General features: G+C 44.3%; 1 protein-coding gene across 2 annotated transcripts in view; it reads right to left on the bottom strand.

The window, feature by feature from the left end:
• The window catches only part of akap7 (A-kinase anchoring protein 7), an 87328-nt gene that overhangs the window by 54543 nt on the left and 11612 nt on the right, over nucleotides 1-21173 (bottom strand). For both annotated transcript variants that reach the window (XM_080791295.1, XM_080791296.1), the window contains exons 7-10: nucleotides 19062-19222; nucleotides 17381-17493; nucleotides 16180-16226; nucleotides 15961-16061 (exon numbers count right to left, since the gene is read on the bottom strand). In XM_080791295.1, the coding sequence (XP_080647421.1) occupies nucleotides 15961-16061; nucleotides 16180-16226; nucleotides 17381-17493; nucleotides 19062-19222 (422 nt within the window). The remainder of the gene's footprint in view (nucleotides 1-15960; nucleotides 16062-16179; nucleotides 16227-17380; nucleotides 17494-19061; nucleotides 19223-21173) is intronic.

Below are 21173 nucleotides of genomic sequence, written 5' to 3'. Positions count from 1 at the left end.
GGCTGAGGTAATTAGTGTGCAGGTGCAAATGAACCGTCAATGGGCTCTATGTTTGCACACACGCCATTTTGGAAAGAACAAGGGGCCCCTTCCCTTACTTCCTTCACAGGTGATACCGTTGATACTAATGAAGGCTCTCTTCCATTCTGGCTAAACACGGCCAGGGTGCTGCTATTGTGAATGTTGGCTCACTGGGAACACTCCGATACACCAGTGGGTTCCAAATGGCTCGCGATATTTGTTTTCATATCCATTTCCAAACCCGGCTTGTGATTGGTTGTCAGTGGGGTAGGGAGCGGTGGTTTTGCCTACTAGTACTAACCCTATCTCTAACTCTAACCTAAACATAACCGCAAGCAGAGGAGCATGACCACCTCACCAACCTTAATCCAAAAACTATTAAAAAGTCTGCAGTATTATAAAGTCTGCGGTTGTAAAAACAGTAGCCTCGAAAACCCAGACGTTTTTATTTCCAGGGAGAAAAGAAAAAGTCTGGGGCCGAGTCCACTTCATACATTGCAAATGTCGATCACTCTCTGCTGATTTCTGATCGTCTGCACCTTTGTTAAATTGATGCACACGTCGTACACACACTCCTCTCTCTCTCTCTAATTATTAGTCTCATGTCGTGCAGCTGCGTCTACTCTAGATTCTCCCGGCGGATCCTGCCGGGAGCTGCCTATGCCATAGAAAGCATAGGTGGGTTCCAGTCTATAAAAACAGTGGTGGTAGTGCCAGTGGGGCGCAAACACACAATGCATGGATTACAAGGCGGCATAGTAGTCCACTAGGCTAGCGAAGCAGCTGGCAGAATGGGGTTTCGTGTTTGTATTAGAAGGGGCGGATGGAAGCAAATGGAACCAAAATGGACCACCGGCGGTCCATTTTGGTTCCATTTGTACACTCTCAGAGTTACAGTCCCATAAGGGTCCGCATTTGGTTCCAAACTGTAGCTGGGGACCCCCTGGAACTCCCTCAAGGACACCCTGGTGGGTTCCCCGGGACCCCACTTTGGGAACCACTGATATGGACGGCTTGCCTGTTGCAGAGCCACGCCGTGGAAACAAAGTACGTCAATACGTAAACCAAACAGACACCATGATGCAGGCTGACCCGGGGGACGTGCGCTGGGCGTCACAGCGCGTTGGCTAGAGCACTAGAGTGAGTTTAATGAGCTGCTGTGGGGACGGCTGAGGCAGGATCTATATAGTCCTGGTTATAAGGAGCTTCATAGCTCCTTATAACCAACTATCAATTCCTGCTAAACAGGAATGGATCGGCTGGACATTATCAATTCTGTTTGAACAGCTATTGATTTCCACAGGGGCAGCTTTCTGTTCCGCCTAGTATTGATCCAGGGATGTTTCCCCCTTTTTTTTTTTGCTTTCAGGGCCCTGTGCACGCACGCACGCACGCACGCGCGCGCGCACAAAAGACAGACCGAAGAGTTGCGTGTACACGCCACAGAGACAGAATGTCATCACCATTATTCATGAGTGAATACATGCATATGGAGCAGAATGCAAATTCTCAGGCAATCGCTCAAAAGATTTGAGCACTTCTCTGTCCTGTTTTCATGACTAAAGGCTGTATATATGATTGATGTGCGTTCCTCACGGGCCTTCTAACGAATCAATGAGAGATGATACAGGAGGCATTCTTTAGCTGAACATTAACCCAAAAAACATAATAACTCTTCCCTCTTAACCCAAAACATAATAACTCTTCCCTCTTAACAGGTGGCATCGTCACAACACCACTGTTGCACAAACATGTGTGTCCAGAGAGAGAGAGAGAGAGAGAGAGAGAGAGAGAGAGAGAGAGGAAGATGAAGCTGTAACAGGGTTGACTTTGTGTTTCTTTCGATGAAGGTTATTTAAACACTAGTGCCTCCCAATTCATATGACAGGTACACACAGGTACACACACAGTCACACACACACACACACACAGCTGCACGGTGTAGATAACAGGTCCACTGATACTGTATGGCCACTGTTTGTCATAATGCCGCTGTATAAATAATTAACTAGCCTACAAAGAAGGACGGGCGCACACACACACACACACACACACACACACACACACACACACACACACACAAAAAGGGTCCATGTGACGCTCACAAGCTCACAAACACATTTTTATGACTATACTGCGAGGCCATTGGGCATCTTTAACTGCTTGTAGATAGCCCTATATTGTCCACACTGGCACAGAACTAATGGATGTATAAATGGTGTTCTATAGTATACACCATGTGTTTTCCTGTGAGGACCAGGGAAAGGGTTCCTTGCAACGCCTCATATTCTACTAGTCCTAATCCATTTAAACGCGAGACCAGATTCCACAGAATGTCTTCGAAATGGCACCATGACAGTTTTCTGAAATACCCTATGTGTTCCAATGTCAGTGGAGCTCAACAAGTTCATGTCAAGGACCCCCAGAATTATCTGTTTTTGGCCGGCCGAACTCCATCTCAAAATATGTTGTTCCAGGGACACCCCAGACGTAAAGTTTTGAGTTAAAAACGTTCACTCTGAAAGAATACGTGTTCAAATATTTGCACCACATTTTCACGATTTTTCAGAAATAGCAACAAGCTGCTATTTTTTGCACTGGCTTAAATACAGGAATCATTAAGGCATCGGACCGTTAACAGGGAATCATTGAGGAACTGCACTCGTTAAAAAAAACATCAAAGGTCCCAACTCTAGTCTATACGCATGGTAAGCCGAGGACCACGCATGCGCGCACGCCCACACACACGCACACACACACACACACACACACACACACACACACACACAATTTGCTTAATCTCCTCCGTGGTGCAGTGAATCGAATCACTCAAAGATCCAATTATCGCAGAAACAAAGTGCATTCCTCCCCACACACAGGACTCGCCTCACACATTGACTCATATCGAAACTAAATTGACGTTTCGACTGTTGGGAGTTACTTTACGGTCGGCCGGTCTTGAGAAAGGCCCTTTTAGTTTAGAAAAAAATTATACCAATATGCTGAGGCAATTAGTGTGTTACAGGGCATTGGTTCTCAACATGGTGTAAAAATGTGTTAAAACAATAGCATTCTCATGCCGTTTGCCTGGCTCCCATCTATTTTGTCTTTTGTCTTTCAGATCAGACACTTTGTACAAAGACAATTCCCAAACTTTCCCAAACCAAGTGCATAGGCCTATGCATTGTACAGTACAGTACAGTACAGTACAGTACAGTACAGTACAGTACAGTACAGTACAGTACAGTACAGTACAGTACAGTACAGTACAGTGCGTTGTGTAAACCGGTGGCTGCGCACACACACTTTTCTTCTCTCTCCCCCGTTTTTATTATTATTTTTATTTATTTTACTTTCTCTAGTATTGCCTCTACATCGGGGGAAGAGCGTATAGTGGGGCGGACGGGTGGGAAATGAGGGGTGTCTATTATCTATGTATCACAAATGTACACAAATGTGTATGTCGTGACGAACAAGGACCCCACATGGGAGGGAAACAGTAGCAATGCTACAAGTGCAACACATGCGAGCTGACTGCGAGCGTGCACATCTGCAACTTTTGAACATGGTTGAAAAAAATCTCGAAAATGATTGGAAGATTTTCTTTTCGTTCACCTACAGCTGTCCCTCCCTGACACAAAACCTTTTCAGATGGGGGGGGGTGGTCGCTGGCAAAATAAATATCAGTTTGGGGGTCCTTGACATGAAAACGTCGGAGACAAACTGGAAGGGAATCCACGATTCCCTTGTTGTGTTTGTTTTTTTTTGTCTTTGAAGGCGTGTGAAAGTCTGACATTAACACTTCCCAGTGCTCTGTGTGGAGAGAGTTTGCTGCCAGCATTCTCTCTCTCTCTCTCTCTCATCATCATCAGAATGCGTCATTGTGCCTAGGCCGGCTTCCAGCCCGTCAGCGCGCGCGAGCATATACACATACACGCACGCACACACACACACACGCACGCTATAATCGGCACTGAAAGCGCACTCGTCGTGTGTAAGTAAGAGTGAAAGTAACGAGGCCACAGAGGAGGAAGAAAATCAATCTGTCTGGTACAAAACAAATTATTAAACCACTTAACCCATTTAGGCCTGACCTCGAAAATCTAAAAAATATATATGAGCTATTCTTGTATGAGCTTGTAGATCTGCCATTTTTCAATAGCTGAAGCATTACACAACGCTTAGTTAATTTAAAAAAACACCAAAAGGGGTTCCCGTCCAGAATGCGTTAACCTGTTCACACCGGGGAAAGTGTCCGTGTCACACAGTTGGGTGTTGCCTACGGTCAACCACACAGACCATGCGTGGTGTTGGCTATATGGTCAACCACACAGAACAACCGGGATCCATCAGCCCACGAGGGACAGCAGCATTATTTCATATCGTTATAAAATGGTATATAGGTGACATTTGTACGGAAACAGAAGAGTAAGAAGAAAACAACACCTCCACAGAGCTTTTAATAACACGGGATACAAAATTAGAAATGATTGGGTTTTTTTTACCCCGCGTCGCGTTTCGAGCTTGTATACATGATCTGCTTTGATGCTTTAGAGTGAGACGTTATACTTAAAAAACGTTAAAATATGGAAATAGGAGGTTTCTGCCTGACAGCAACGATATTATAGTATACTATACAGTCACACTTAAGGCTCCAGTACAGTACAGTACAGTACAGGCCTTTAACCCATTTTGGGGCGGGAACCCCTTTTAGTGTTCAAAGGGGGGGGGGGGGGGAATCGAAGAACGACTGACATAGAAACATGGCTTTTTCAGAAAACTGTCAGGATGTAGAAGACACCGTTAGAATCTGATCTCAGGTCAGAATGGGCTAAAGACACATGCATCACTGCAGACGCAGGTGCTTCAAAACATGCCCTGCCCAAAACGACACGTCGGGGAACAGCAGCCTGCGGAGCGTAACCGCTGCCAGCTGATCGAAAAATGAATCACGGAGGGGAAGAAATGAGTTCTTCTATTTGGTCTGCATTTGGTACGGTCACACCTTTCCTATACAGTATACCACGTCTATGGGGCTGTCACGATTGCGATGTTTTTACGTTTATTTTGAAGACCCCCAAGAATCCACCCCCAAAGTGAAAACGGACGCAAACATCGCCTGAAGCCGCCATCGTCTGTATGAGACATTCCGAAGCGTTGATATCGTCGTGTGTTCGGCACGCAAAACCACGTCTAAGATGAATCGGCGATTAAAACGCCATCAAGGCCCGCCGAAATACATTTAAAAAGGGTATTTTGGCAGTTGATTTAGTCGACTAAAAATGTAAAACGTCAGTCGACTAAATCAACTCATTTAGTCGACTAATCTATGTCGACAAGAACTAGACTAACACTCTGACTAAAACTGTCAAAATCATCAGTATAGCACACGTAAAAAGGAGCTTTATATCACTGGCTCTGCTGCTGCTGCTGCTGCATTTCCAGGATGTGGGCCTCCAACCACATGGGTCAAAGGAGGGAGGTGGACAGTGTTAATGTGCTCAAAACCCCCCACAGCCCACAGGAGCGTTGTACCGTTTGATTTGTCACCCACTCTCTGGCACACACGCACCTCAGGGACCGCTGTGTTTACTGGCTCTCTCTGCTGCTGCTGCAACACACACACACACACACACACGCGCACACACGCACACGGCACACCCACACCCACACACTTCCCATCTTCACTCATTTCTCTCCCTGTCTGACAGCTAGCCCCCTCTCTCTCTCTCTCTCTCTCTCTGATTTAATTTACCTCAGTTTAGCGTCAATTCCGTTTGGAACCGCATCCGTTTCATTGCCTCGTTTGCCCTTCTTCCGTTTGTGCCGACCGCCGACCCCCCCCCCCCCCCCCCCCGCCTCTGTTCATGCCCCTCCCCTTCTATTTCCGACATCAACCATTCTCTCGATTCAATTCGATTCACGTGCATTCATGTACCCATTGCTTTATTCCCTTCTCGTTGTTATAACCCATTATTGAGACGCGAGGTCGATTCTACGAATGCCTTCTTTGAACCGGTAGTTCTCACACACTTTCAGGGTTTTAGTTTTTCCCCAAAAATGTAAAAAAAAAAAAGGAAAAAAATCACACCTGTGTGAACTGAGTGGTGGGGGTCCCCGGAACTTCTTCCGGCCCGGTTTCCGGCTAGCTGCCCCGTGTCCGAAACAGTCGAGAAATGACAGAGTTACCGTGTGGGGGTGCCTCTACTGTACTGTACCGTCTGTCACTGTACTGTGCTGTCACACCCAAAATCACGTAATGGTTTGTCACCTGTTGGTACTCTAAACAGACATACTGTACATGCATACACGCACGCACGCATACAAAGGGACCCACACATTGCTGTTCAATGGAGTGGTTGCACCACTCACAAAAATAGCATGATGTACAAGCTCGCAGCGCGGCACGAAGTGACGCTCTGTGCTGTCCGTCTGTCTGTCTCTCTCTATCTCTCTCTCTCTCTCCCTCCCTCCCTCCAGCTGTGTTTCACATTCGTCAAACATCATGATCGTCCATTTTCTCGCCGACACCCCCCCCCTCCCCTCCCCTCCTCCTCCTGTTATCTGTTCCTCTCCTTCCTACCATCTGTTAGTCAGAGAGAGCTCTGGTTCTCAGCCGCGTCGGGTTTAACGGGGTGTGAAGTTGTTTCTGACAAAAAAAAACATAACTATAAATGCACCAAGTCTCTGTGTGTAACTACTTCAAATCCGACGCGCGCGTTCCACACCCCCACAGGGAGTGCAGTGCTCGGTGTCGAGTCGTTCGGACCCGCGGTTGTCCACCCGGGACACAGCTGACAATCACGAGGCCTCTGCCCGGGGCCAGACTAAAGGTCATTACGCACTGGCGAATTAGCGACGCGATGCGAATAAGCGATCTGAAAATGCGAAATATTGCATGTTGCAGTTCGCCTGCGAATCTCTGCAAAATACGACACCAGAGCGAAAACAAATAAAGAGCGAAAACGGTCGCATTTTCGCACATTCGCCACTGATGTGGAAGCTTGCATGGACTTCAATTATTATTTTTTTGAAATGCGAATTATTCGCACGAATATATCGCGTCGCTAATTCGCCAGTGTGTAATGACCTTTAACACGGGTTCGTCCCACCGACTTCTGACATCCGAATAGATGCCCATATTTGGGCATGCCTGACAAAGAACTCCATATATGGGCATAAAATGGGATATACCGCTGGCATCACGATATATAAGTGCAGTGCCCGCGGCGTCGAGCCGCTCGCACACACTGTTGTCCAGAACCGCCACTAAAGACCGCTCGCTGCCTGGGCTTACTGCACATCTCCCTACTGGAGAGGAGTGGCATAACATGAGCGGACACAATCAGGACCGGAGCAGGTGATCTAATTAGAGCACTTATTTTATTCACAGGGTGCAAGTAAAAACAAAATAAGGGCTTAAACTGTCTGAGTTGCTCCAGTGCCTTCCTTCCTTCCTTCCTTCCTCCGGCTATACTGCCCTGCCTCTGAGATGCACCAGACTATAGGCTGCCATAGGCTTGAGGGCAGGCGCGGTCGGAAACTCCCTTCTGCCAATTAGAGCACTGTGTAAGACTGAAGCAGGTGATGTGAATGAATTGATATCCTGACCGGAACATTACATTTTCTGTTCACTACAATGCTGGGGAAATGGAAAATGGAAAGTTTAAAGTGTGGCTTAATTAAGGTGCGTCGGTGCATGCATGTAGCTATATTTATCTACAGTACCCGTGTGTGTGTGTGTGTGTGTGTGTGTGTGTGTGTGTGTGTGTGTGTGTGTGTGTACTGTACCTGCGAGTGGAGTTTTGGGTGCACGTTATAAATATGAATAGGGCTGGTCAGAGGCTGTATAATTCTAAAAGATGATATTTATCGACCTTTCATACAGTCATGACGTTAAATGTCACAGAACCTACAGTATACCGTCGTGTGTGTGTGTGCATGTGTGTGGCTGTGTGCGCGCGTGCATGTGTGTGCACGCGTGTGCATGTGTGTGCGCACATGTGTGCGTGCCAAGTCTGAAAGGTAAATGGCCATGGTGGAAAGTAAATAAGTACATTTCCTCAATAAGTACTGCTTCTTCAGAACATACTTTTACTTTTACATGATGAGTATAATTTATACTCCACTACATCCCAGGGGCAAATGTTGCACTTGTGACTACACCACCATTTAAAAATGTCAATCACTAGTTGCTTTGCATACTGAGATTATTAATTAAGAAGAAAAAAACAAAAACATAAATTGATCCCCTTGTATTGTATAATCATGCTATGCATAGACAGTCATTGCATTGAGAGGCCTCGTGAGCTTGTAGATCTGCTTTGATTTGGCGTCCACTTCCAATGAGTGACTTTGGTAGTGCTTTCAGCAAAACATCCGAGTACATCTCAGACAGCGAGGTCAGCCTTGCTGCAGTTGCTGCGGTTATTATGTCTCCATTGTTGTCGTCACGTCATTGGGATCCAGCTCTATACATGTCCCTGTGTGTGTGTGTAATAAACTTTGTGAACCTTTAGCGTGATACTGTCTCATGTCGCGTTATTGTTCTCCCGGGTCCGTCGACCGCCGCTGTCGCCGTACCAAAGGTATACTTCAACCGGATTGTCACACACACCACCCAGCCTGCACCTGTACCCGTCTGTCAAACCAGACGAGGGAACAGTACTTAGAGTTTACGACACATGTGATATACAACACCATACTGTACAGTATGTCTGTCTGGCTATCGGCCTATATGGCTTCGACATGTGATATACAACAAAGCAGCACAGAATTGAAACGGCTCCATTAAGGACTGTTTACATTGGCTGTTCAAACACCAAGACGCCACTAATATATATATATAATAATCGTCCCGAAGGATATTCATCTTCAACACCAACAACAAAAACAACACATAGTACAGAAAAACACAACACCGAGACAATACAAAAATGTGTGCGCATGTGTGCGCACATGTGTGTCCGTGCTCCAGCGACCTAGATGTGAGCTGCCAGGGTAAATATAGGACTGGACAGAGCTGGGCTGAAATTGTGTGTTTCAGATGATCATCTCCTACGACATCTCTGCTTCAGCACATACACAATACTGGAGGGGGGGAGGGAGGGGGAGGGGGGGAGAGAGAGAGAGAGAGAGATCGAGAGATCGAGAGATCGAGAGACACACACACAGTCGCAGAGAGAGACGGAGAGAGATAATGTCAAAAGGTCAAATGTGATGAAGCACATAATCCCAGCCCGGTTCACTGAGAGTGGAGAAGATGGGACAGGTTCCTTGTAGGCACGCACAGTACAACACTTAGTAACCTGTGATGTTCTTTGGCATTTCCAGTTGTTCTAGTACAGCCATTCTCAATGCAACTATTGTCAAGAACCCCCAAAATCATTATGTACTTATGTTAGTATGAGTTTACGTATGAGTGCCATGTCTACATACAATGCTACAGTATTATCTACATTACATAAGTTGAGCCTTTTTTGCATATATTTATGCCTGTAAGGTTGTCGAGGCTATGGCAAGTGCTGTGGGCTAAGATGGAGTCCGACGAGTGCTGTGTCCCGGCTGTTTTAGTGAACGGTATGCCAACCCTGTGTTGGCTGATACATTCTCTAATCGTGTGGACTTCTTGCAAATTACGCAATGCAGAGGTTTAACAATGCTTTAACTTTTGAGAGCGTAACAAGAGTGAAACAGAACAGAATGTACACATGAGCAATACCCCCAGAGTCTCCAGAGAAGAGAGTAAGGCCAAGTGTGGACAAGGACGGACACATGCACACCACACAGACGGACAGTCTGGTGACACGTAGGCGGACACTATAGGCAGGAGGCAAACCATTAGGCCTGTCAAAAAAAATCGATTCGAGTTAGAATCGCGATTCTGATGCCGTCCGATTCAGAATCGATTCTCATTTTCCAAAAATCGATTTTTCTAAAAAAAAAACATTTTTTTACAAATGTACCCGTGCATGCAATGCATTATGGCCTGGGTTTCTGCATAGTGCATTTACTACCAGCTAAGCTAAGCCTGCCAATTGTATTTATTTTACACCTGTTAATACTAATGTATTGTTCTGGTATTGAGTGAGAAGAGATTTTGTAACTTTTGTACTGGTTCAAATTTGTGCAAGCTAAATACATGAGACATGTTCTTACTCTTGGATTTAACCTTTGTGTGTTTAAATCATTCAGTTGATAAAACCTTTACAATTATACAAGCTTTTTACTAAATGTACTCTGCTTTCATGCCAGAAGACTGGAGTAGATCATGCTAAAATTCTATTTAATTGTTTTTAATAAAATAAAAAAACTGCTTTAGAATCGAAAAAAATATTTTTTGAATCGAGAATCGAAAAAATCGAAAAGATCGTTTTTGAATTGAATCGTCACCCCAAGAATCGGAATCGAATCGAATCGTGGGACACCTAAAGATTCGCAGCCCTACAAACCATAGTCCTAGAGACCTCTCAGTGCCTGCTATCCCCCAAGAACACACAAGGCAGAGAGAGCCTCTTGTTAGTTCTGGCAATGGTCGGGTACGCGGGGGGGTGCCCTGGGCGCGGTGGTCGCCCTCAAAAACCACTGGTGGTCCACGGACCACTGGTTGAGAGCCACTGATGTACAGTATATATGTGAACCAGTGTACAGAACTACAACTAAACATCTTATTCAAAAGACCGACTAAAAGCGAATCAACATTTGCACTCCAAATGAACAGTGCAGGAACACACACACAGAATAAGTTGTAGTCCTTAAAACAGTTTGAGAGCCAAAAACGTCAAGACGGCTAATTGCCAATTATGTACCGGATGCCACGGACGACAAGACGTCTTCCTTTGGGAATTCAAAATATATATATATATTTTATATTATTATTATTTATTTTTTTATCCATATTTTAAAAATTCCTCTAATCTGGTGTACAGGTACTGGCGCTGAGAATTTCGGACTAGAAGGCTTTCTTACCTTTATTTTAGTTTGTTACGTCCCCACCGAAGAGGTCCAGGTGTGCAAAAGTGCATTGTTGGCTATTTCCCCTACCATAAGCCCTCAATGGGGGTTGGGTTTTTGTGTTAATTTGCTTATTTCCATCGAAAAACTATTACCGTATACTATTTACATTATGAAGAGAGGATATATACAAAATGGATTTTTGAGCGATGGAAATAAGCAAATTAGACCCCAATGCCCCATTCAATTCAATTCAATTCATTGAGGGCTTATGGTAGGGGAAATAGCCAATAATGCGCTTTTGCACAAAATATCACCTGGGCCTCTTTGGTGGGGACGTATAACAACTATAAATAAAGGTAAGAAAGCCTTCTAGTACGAACTTCTCCTTTAAAGGTGCTTGCATTCCATTGGACATCCTTCTCTGTCACAGCAGCTCACAACACGCTGCTGTGTTCGCACATTGTCCTACAACAGCAGCATTTTGTTTTGTTTGTTTGTCATCAGATTGCAATCTGTGGGAAGTATGTGCTCTCTCTCTCTCTCTCTCTCTCTCTCTCTCTCTCTCTCTCTCTCTAGGATTGTTGTGGTAGATTGGTTCTGAGGATTAATGTCAGATTAACATTGCAACATGGTACTAACACCAGAGTGGTGGTCCGGACAGCAGAGAGAAGATTCAAGATAATCACCCCCCCCGGCAACTGTGTAAATATCACAAGCAGATGAACCTTAAAAAATAAATAAAAATAAAATAAACTTCACTCAAAATCACCTGCCTAGCGCTCTGTCAATCTGATATCTGACAACACCGAGCAAACATAAATTCCATTTTCATGCAAATGCAAAGAAAATTACTGTAGTTATTATTATATATATATATATTTCCTCACAAATAGCAATAGCCAACATATGGGCCACATCTGTAGTGTGTCTTCATGTGGACAAACATACCCGTCTCTATAGCTCAGTGTAATGTATTGTAAATGTAATTATAGGGGTGTGTGTGTGTGTGTGTGTGTGTGTGTGTGTGTGTGCGCGTACGTGTGTGTGTGTGTGTGTTGTCCCCTGTGATACCTCCCGAGACTATCAGTCTAGCCTGCATCGATCTGTTGTCAACACCAAATACATGCGGCTGTGTGTTTGTGCCTGTGTGTGTGTGTGTGTGTGTGTGTGGGGGGGGGGGGGGGGGGTTGTTGCGCGTGTGTGTGCATTCCTTTAAGGATTCCATTACAATGTCAAAGATGCACACAATGTGTGTGTGTGTGTGTTTGTGTGGAGAGGGAGGAGACGAGAGGACAGGATATTTATCGCACGCACGCACACACACACACACACATGCACACACACACACACACATACACACGCGACAGCCCAATGATCTACACAACGTGGCGACGGCACAGATCCACCCACGGCCTCAGCTTGAAGGGTCAAAGGGTGGCTTTTAGAAAATGCTGCAGAATAGCATAATGTTCACTTCAATTGGTATAATGTGGTTCCATGCATTTACGCTGCAGGTATAACAGGCCCCTGATTGTTTGATGTATTGACGCACTGTCTGCCCGTATGAATTTATGTTTTGTCCACCGGGGTTTAATTAGTGTGTGCGCGTATGTGTGTGTGTGCGTGCGTGTGCATGTGTGTGCATGTGTGTGCGCGTGCATGTGTGTGCGCGCTTATTGTAACACATCGCATGAGATGCTGTCAGGTCTTTCTCCCAAGGGGGATATACAGTAAGCCAGCATTATCCAGCATATACCGGGTGCCAAGGACCCTAACAATGATACTGTATAATGATACAGTATGTATGTATTTTTACCCCCCATCTCTGTACCCCACTATTATAAACTGTATATACATTATAAGTCGAAACATGAGGTTTTTCAGAAAACTGTCAGAAATTAGAAGGCATGTGTAGAATCGTTCTCAGCATGCCTGTCAACTGCCTGGCATCATTTCCTATAGGAAAGAATGAGTATTCTACCATATGCATATTAAATAATAATTCATGAAATTAAATAAAATAAATCCCCCACTAATCTGAAATTTGGTAAAAAATATAAAATAAAATAAAAGAGTCAAAATGAGTGAGAAAAGCAGCTGGAAAGTGCAATTGTGTGTAAAGCAGCAACAATGCGCTAGATTGGCTGTTGTTGGGAGGTGGGCGGGCCCTAAACTGGGCCGTGTGAGGTGAGGCGGAGTGGTGCTTCTGGTGGAATAAAAGACTTGTGTATGCTGAAGTATAGCATGTTCAAAAGTACCACCAGTACTAGAGAATTACACCCAGCCCTGTATGTGAGCACATAGCACCCTCTGGTGGTACACATACTTAACTACAAGTACACCTTCTTTATCTTGGTAGACTGACCAAGACATGGATATGGCTGCACACATATATTGGTCACTCGTACTCAGTTTCTTAGTAGTAGTAGTAGTTGTTTAAAATATATATATATCTTCTTACCACAAAATGTTAAGAATGTCATTAAGATAGTATGTTGCTGAGACACATACCAGATACCTGCTGTCCTACAGTTTCAATGCACAAATTGTCATTTAGAATAGCATGTTGTGACAACGTGTGACATAACTAGAATGCATCATGTGAGTGTGACATACTAGCACCGTGTCATGAAAGGAGGTGGCATCCCCTGCTGCCATTTTTTCCGTTTTCTCCTTTGTACATATTTAATAGAGTTTTGTATTTGTTGACGACGTGTAATATCGTGTCAATGTCATGCCATGCTGAATTGAATACATATACTGTAGGTCGGACGAACCACAATGGAAACAAAGTCCTCAGGACTTGACTAATAAAGTATTCAATCAATCAATCAAAGTCATGTCCAGGGGGTGTACTTGCAGTGGTTCCCAAACGTTTTCATGTCAAGGAGCCCCAAATTGACACTAACGGGCCCTTAGACCCCATGGACGCCATGGACCCAGATAAAAGAAGATAGGTTTTTTTTACGGCTGTAGCAGTGATTCTCAACCCGTTTAATTTCAAGTTTGACATGCATTAGTCTACGGACCCCCATTTCTATCTCTGAGACCCACATTTATATTGTAAAACCAATGTTAATATAACTCTGAGAGTGTCGAAATGGAACCAAATGTACCAATTAGGGTCCATTTAATTACTGCCTCACGTTACAAAAAAAGGAGAGAAGCTCCTCCTGACTTGCATAGCTCAAGACTAATTACTTACGCATACTGTACACATGTGACACACTCAACACAGTCAAACATACAGCGCGCACGCCGCGCACCCACACACACACACACACACGCATAATGAGATTTAACACATGCTCAGACAGTACAACACATCCACCGGCTCACATAAAACGGTGAGATTCGGAAGAAAACAAGGCCTTTTGCGGAGGAGCAACTCTTGGGGGACCGACTGACTAATGGAACAGAAATAGAACGGAATATAAATAGAATCCATACAGGGTAGGTACCCTCACAAAAAGCATGCAGTAATCCTGGTCTCTAAACTACCTCCCCCTGGCCAGCCGGGGCGCCTGATGGAGGGGAAAGGAACTGGTTGGAATAACGTGTTCCTTCCACGCGCTACGTCCAACCAGGGAAACTCCCCCCTGTCAGGTGTAAAGGAGCAACTTGGACACTCCCCATGTCCCCCATATATGGGGACTAGGTTGGCAGAGGGCGTGTAGAGCCTAGGATCACATTAGATCATTGACACAGGGGTGAAAAATGAGTTACAAAATTGTGGGATAAAAATGATATATAAAAAAAAGAAAAAGTCCATACAGCCATGAATATAACTAAATGGTCAACGTCGGATAGAAACCCTGTTCCATTTTTATTTTATTTTTAAACAAGTAGTAAAAATAGCCAATCAAGTATCTCACAGTGTGGTTGGGTGAGCTTGTAGATAAGCTACTTGCAACACCCTTGCATGACGAGGTCGGGCATTTATTCACAGATAAAAAAATAAATAAATGGAGATACAAGGTTTCTACCCGGCAGCAACAACAATGTGATACAGAGACAACACAACCATCTGCCTTTTCCATCTGGTCTCTAACAAATAAGTAGGGCTGGGTGGGTTTGGGGCTGGGCGATAAGACTTCAACTCAATATCAGGATCATTTCAAACTGTTGCCTCGATTGAGATCAATGAATGATATAATAGTCAAAATAGCAGGGCATGACTGGTTAATGTCAGACTAATTGACAGTCCAATTGTAAAAATAAAAAAAAAGAACCATACTCCTCGTCATGTAGCAGCCAAGTCTATGGACTTTTTAATCCATCCTGGCTTGTTTCTTGTATGAAACAAAATTAGTTGCAAGATGTATTGTTATCGGCCACGCCGCCACAACATGACATCTTACGTTGTCAATTACTGTAGTGCCCTGAACGAACATTAAACTCCATAGACTTGGCCGGCAAACGATTCACGTCATAAGTGCTCTAAACAAACATTACAAATCCCATAGACTTTGCTGCCATTATGACGTATAATCTTCAAATATTGGAGGGGCTAACACCGCTCAAACATCTATGAGAATGCCTTTGTGTCGATTTGTTGATGTAGTGTATAAGAAATGTAGCTAAGAGCAAGATTGAGTCAATCAGAGGTTCTACATTTCGCTGTGGACGTCATTAGTTTGGGTTAATTGCCCAGCCCTAGTTGGGTTCTTCATGGAGTTCCAGTATCGGTGAACATTTGAACGGATATATAATGATACTATGATAAAGCAGGTGCAAAGGGTTCTGGGAAATGGAGTCCCTATTCATTACAATGGAGGGGGTGGAACGGAGCGGAGCGGTTCCTGCTCCGTTCTGTTGTTGTGGTCGGCACTTTGGAATACTTTTCTACACCACACAACAAGCCATTACAAGCAACTCAGCGGTCGGTGCAGTGGCTGTTCAAAGGTAACTTTAAACTTAGGCAGTCTAGCCTAAAAGACGGCCGTAAATGGTCCGCAGTTAACCTGTTAAATATAGACTCACCGAGCTGCAGGGACGCCTCCGTGTGATAGTAACCATTCTCCTGCTTCTTCTTCAACATGGAGCACAGGTCCAGTCTCTCCACCCGCTGCTCTCCTAGACACCTGCACGGGGTTGAAACAACACAACAGCTGTACTGAATATGAGAGAGAGAGAGAGAGAGAGAGAGAGACAGACAGACAGACAGACAGACAGACAGACAGACAGACAGACAGACCCTACCTGTCTGTATAGCTGGAGTATAAGGCTGGATCCACACGCTTTAAACCCTGAAAGAGAGAGAATGAAAGAGAGAGAGGGCGGGGCGGGGGGGGAGTGGAGTGACAGACAAGGACATGAGAGGGACAATCGTTTTAGTGATTGCTGCATTTGTTATGTACTGTATTTCAAATGTTGTTTAATTCCTAAATAGAGCGGTGCCTGTTGGCCACTGGCCTACTACTTGGAGCAATGCAAGTTGAAAATGCAAATCCAAATATGGAGTATACGGTGTGCAGATGTCAGAACAACGGTGTGCAATTAGCCCGCGGACCCCCATTTGAAAAACATACGCCAAGGATACCCCCATAAGAGAAGAATGTCACGGCTCTAGCAGTGATTCTCAAACCCGTTTAATGTCAAGGAACCCCAGTTTGACATACATTAGTCTACGGAACACCTTTTAATGGCACTTCTATCTCTGGGACCCCTAATTTATATTGAAAAATCAATGCTAATTGATACCATGAGGATCCATTTGGTAACTATGGATCATTTAGCTGGGGGACCCCCTGGAACGCCATCATGGACCCCTGGATCCCACTTTGGGAACCACTGGTGACACACACACACACACAGACACACAGACACACACACACACACACACACACACACACACAGGGAAGAGCGCCCTGCCCTATGGCCGGCGCCAGACAGACAGGATGTGATGTCATCAGGTGTCAAGCGAGAAGATGACTGAAGATGATTGTCCTTCCTGTGTTCATTTGACCTGCACCCTCCACATCCTGTCTGTCTGTCTGTCTGTCTGTCTGTAGGCCACAATTATTACATAATCGTTTAATTGCAATTATTTTTGTCATTATCGTTTCTATGTTGAAACATTTCCATACATTAAAAAAGCTAAGATAGATTTAGAAGCTTACAATGCGTATAAAAATATATAAAGTAGTATAAAAATAATGAATAATATGTCAGTATTTTTTCTTGACATTTATCAACAGAAATGTATTCTTTATTCATATGTTCCAATGTTCAATGTAAAAAGAAAACAATTAAATTGCTACTCGCAAAATTGTGACAATTAACCTTCAACATGAATATAGTCATCGTGACCCGCGTGCGGTTGGGTGCACTTCATAATGGTGTGTGTGTGTGTGTGTGTGTGTGTGTGTGTGTGTGTGTGTATGTGTGCGTGCGCGTGTACCTGCGAGCGGAGTTTGGGTGCTCTGGAGAGCTTCAAGATGGTGAGGTGGGGTTCAAGTCCACGCTGGTCTCCCTGCATGAGACCTTGTGCCTCAAAACAGCTCCGCAACAACTCTGTGACACACACACACACACACACACACACACACACACACACACACACACACAGGTTTTGAGGAAAACAACAGATATTTTCCGAATGTCAATTCTAGAAGGAAATATTACTATAAAATCAATACACAGGGAGAGAGAGAGATGCAGAGAGGGATGAGTGTAAACAGAGAGGAGCAACATTAAAACAACAGCATTCAAGTGCTCTATACACCCAGTAAAACAAATATATATACAAAACATAATTGTCGGGGAAAATAATTTCATTGACGGACCACAGACGAGACGAAACCTCGACAACGCCGGGGCGCTGCTACACGGTGGATATCAGCGAGACCATTGTGAATCAATACAGGTGTACAGGAGCGAGTGAGTTAAGTGTATATATAGAAGGCGTACTGTATATACTAGCATAAGGTACTGTTGGCAGCTACTGAGGAATGCTGACGGTGTATCATTTATTATCTCATTAGCATTAAGGGGCCTTTGAAACGGGAAGCGAGGAACGCAGGCGTTAACTCGATGCCAGGATCAACACAGGTCTCTCCTCCAGGTCTGCTCAAGAGGGGTGCAACAACGCAAGCGTAAAAAGAAAGCCGACATGTCTTCAAATCAATATAACAGTTATTTTAAACTTCAGCGGCGATAACTTCAAAAATGCCACTATTTTCAATAACACGTACAAGAAAATATACCGTATAAAAATATATGTATCGGTATCGATCCCCGTTTGTCATAATCGGTATCGGCGAATATGCCGGTCTAACCACCGATCCGACACAGGGGTAAGGAAGGGGTTGACACTATGGCAGGTAAATAAAATGTTGGCCGGGGCATGTGGACTTTGCTTTGGAGTTGCCCAAACTGCAAGTGCACATATGAGTGTGGAGTCTGCTATAAACACAACACCAGATAAATGGCGAGATAGCTATAAGCACAACACGAGATCACAACACCGAGTATCGGTGTTCGGTATCGGTGAACACACAAATGGTGGGGAACGAAACAAGTGTATCGGGACATCCCTCTTTCTAATACATCAAAACATTATTAGTGATATTTTGTACATATATTTCTGGTATTAATTGCCCAGCGCACATGATCTAACAGTGACTGTCTGGATTAATAGAGGAAGCTACAGAATCTACTGCAACAGTGTCTAAGCATGAATAGATGAAGGAACAATTCATAACAGTGTCTAATAGGCATTAACCCATTTAGGCCTGACGTCGAAATTAAAAAAATAATATTTTTTTCTGAAAAACCTCATGTTTCTATATCAGGGGTTCTCAATATTTCATGTCAAGGACCCCAAAAATTATATATGTAATATGCCACCGACCCCCATCTGAAAATATGTTGTTCCAGGGACCCTCCAGAAGCAAAGATTTGAGTAAAAAAAAGAATATATGAAAGAATATATATTCAAAGATTTGAGGCACATTTTCACGATTTTTCAAAAAAATAGCAGACCTACAAGCTTGTAGATCTGCTATTTTTCAATAGCTAAAGTATAACATAATGCTTAAAACGCCAAAAGGGGTTAATAAATGAAGGAACAGTCCACTGACCTGCCAGTCTGTCCAGTGTGTCTCGGTGCCATCCCGGCTCCAGATCCACAAACACCACCTCCTTCTTGAAGTGACCAATCCCTGAGAAGGACAGCGCCAGGTCCCGCCCGCACAGAAGCTCGGCCAATGAGGGCTTCAGCTGAGCCAGAGCGGCGGCCGCTCTGAAAAAGAGGGTGTGGAGAATAAAAGCCAACGTCAGCGTGGACACACACGCGCACGAGCACGCGCACGCGCACACGCACACCACAGAAACACTTACGTTTAACTTTCAACATTTTTCAAAAACATTGACAATGCCAGATCCGCAAGCTCACTCGGTGTGTGAGCTTGAAGACTTGCTACTTTCCGTGTGTGACAAAGTGTGACATTCATTTAAAAATGTCGAACATAAAGTTATAAAGAACTATGGAGATACAAGGTTTCTTCCCGACAGCAAGGAGGATATACACATAAACCTGGGTGCAGTGCCTCCTCCTCCTATGTCTCCCTCAGATTACATGCGAGTCAATCTAGTGATTTATAACCACACTTGGTGTATATTTAACCCATTAAGACGCGAGCGGCCGAATCTCATTCTTTCTTTCTTTTTTTTAAGATATGTTTTTTGGCCTTTGCCTTCATTGATATTGATCCAGTAATTTTTTTGAACTAATCGAATGATTCCCGAGCGCGGCACGGCTGCAGCTCACCGCTCCATGGCTGCGGAGAACACATTTCACTGCGGTAACGTGTGTGACAAATCGTATGACTTTGACGGGCTAGGGACTCGAACCCGCGACACGCTGTCACCTTGGTGCCTGGACCGCTCAGCTGTGGCCCAGGCCACCGAATCCCATTCTACATAATACTCTAAACCAATGCTGCCCTACAATGACAAAGTGCAGTAACTATGACAAGATACATGAACTGATAATAAATAGCTGTAAAAGTGTTGCAACTGGTCAGCCAAATGAGACAGACACGTACTGGGAGGTGATATTACAATAGCTGTATATCTGTTCTTTGAGGTAATTGTTTATACCACATCAAATAAATAACGGTAATGGGTCGCGCACACCAAGACTGCCATTTCAATCATTTATACTTGCATTTTGAACAGGGAGACAAACGTTTCGGCTATCCAACCTTTAGTGTGATGGATAGCCGAAATAGAATAGAATAGAAAAGATAACTCAACAAACAAAAACCGTGCTGTCAAACAAGTCAATGAAAAATGAAAAAGTTTATTTACAATTGTATACAATATGTATAGCTGGGGGTCCCTGCTTCATCTTACTCCCTCAGCTAAGGGGTCCTTGGCCTGGAATGCATTGAAGACCCCTGGGTTAAAGGACAGTTAGTATACACAGTCTTCCCAAATCCAGGAACAAGACACCCCCCCCCCCCCCCCACCGACCCAAATGATGGATAGTGTTGTGATAATGTACACAGAGGGAAGTGGACCCAGCCCCTCAGTCAATTCATTATGTTGAGCAATGCTTCCCCTTTTAACCACGTATATTTCTTTATTTTACTTCTTGCGTTTTCTCTGTCAAACACTCTTTAAGGTCGCCAGCCAGGGTTCATGTTGTTAACCACTTGCGATTCCGTCATGCGACCGTATAGCACCGATTCTATTTTTGCTTTCCCAGTATGCCCACAACAGGACCGGCACCTTTAGAGTGGTTGATTTATGCTGGATGATCCTGATGAGGAAGACCGTGCGAGGAAGAGATAAAATGATCCAGGAAGGACAGGGAGGTTATTTTCGGCAACAGGGCAAGTGCCGGGTCCTCCCGGACACCGGGAGTGTCCTCCCAGCCAACAGGGGGGGAAAGAAACAAGAAAACACTCAATCTAATTGGTCACTGTCAGGTGGAAACCTTGTATGTCCAAAACTGTGTACTTTTCAGGAAAAGAAGAACCATGTGTTCCAATGGAGCCAATGTAGTTATGATTTAGTCACAAGATCTCGTTTTAATAGTTTTCATTGGTTCAATTATACTGTATAATATCTAAGTTATTGTGCCAAGTTCATATCTAAGTTCTTGCGGCAAGTTCTTGTGTTTATATTATATTGAGTCAGTTTACCTTGACCTTTTGATCTAAAAGCTCAAAACGCATCGCTTCGAG

The sequence above is a fragment of the Protomyctophum bolini genome (assembly GCF_963924005.1).
Source record: "Protomyctophum bolini genome assembly, chromosome: 19".
Lineage (NCBI taxonomy): Eukaryota > Metazoa > Chordata > Actinopteri > Myctophiformes > Myctophidae > Protomyctophum > Protomyctophum bolini.
Note: the sequence above shows the minus strand (reverse complement) of the source record. Positions and strands in the feature narration are given on the sequence as shown.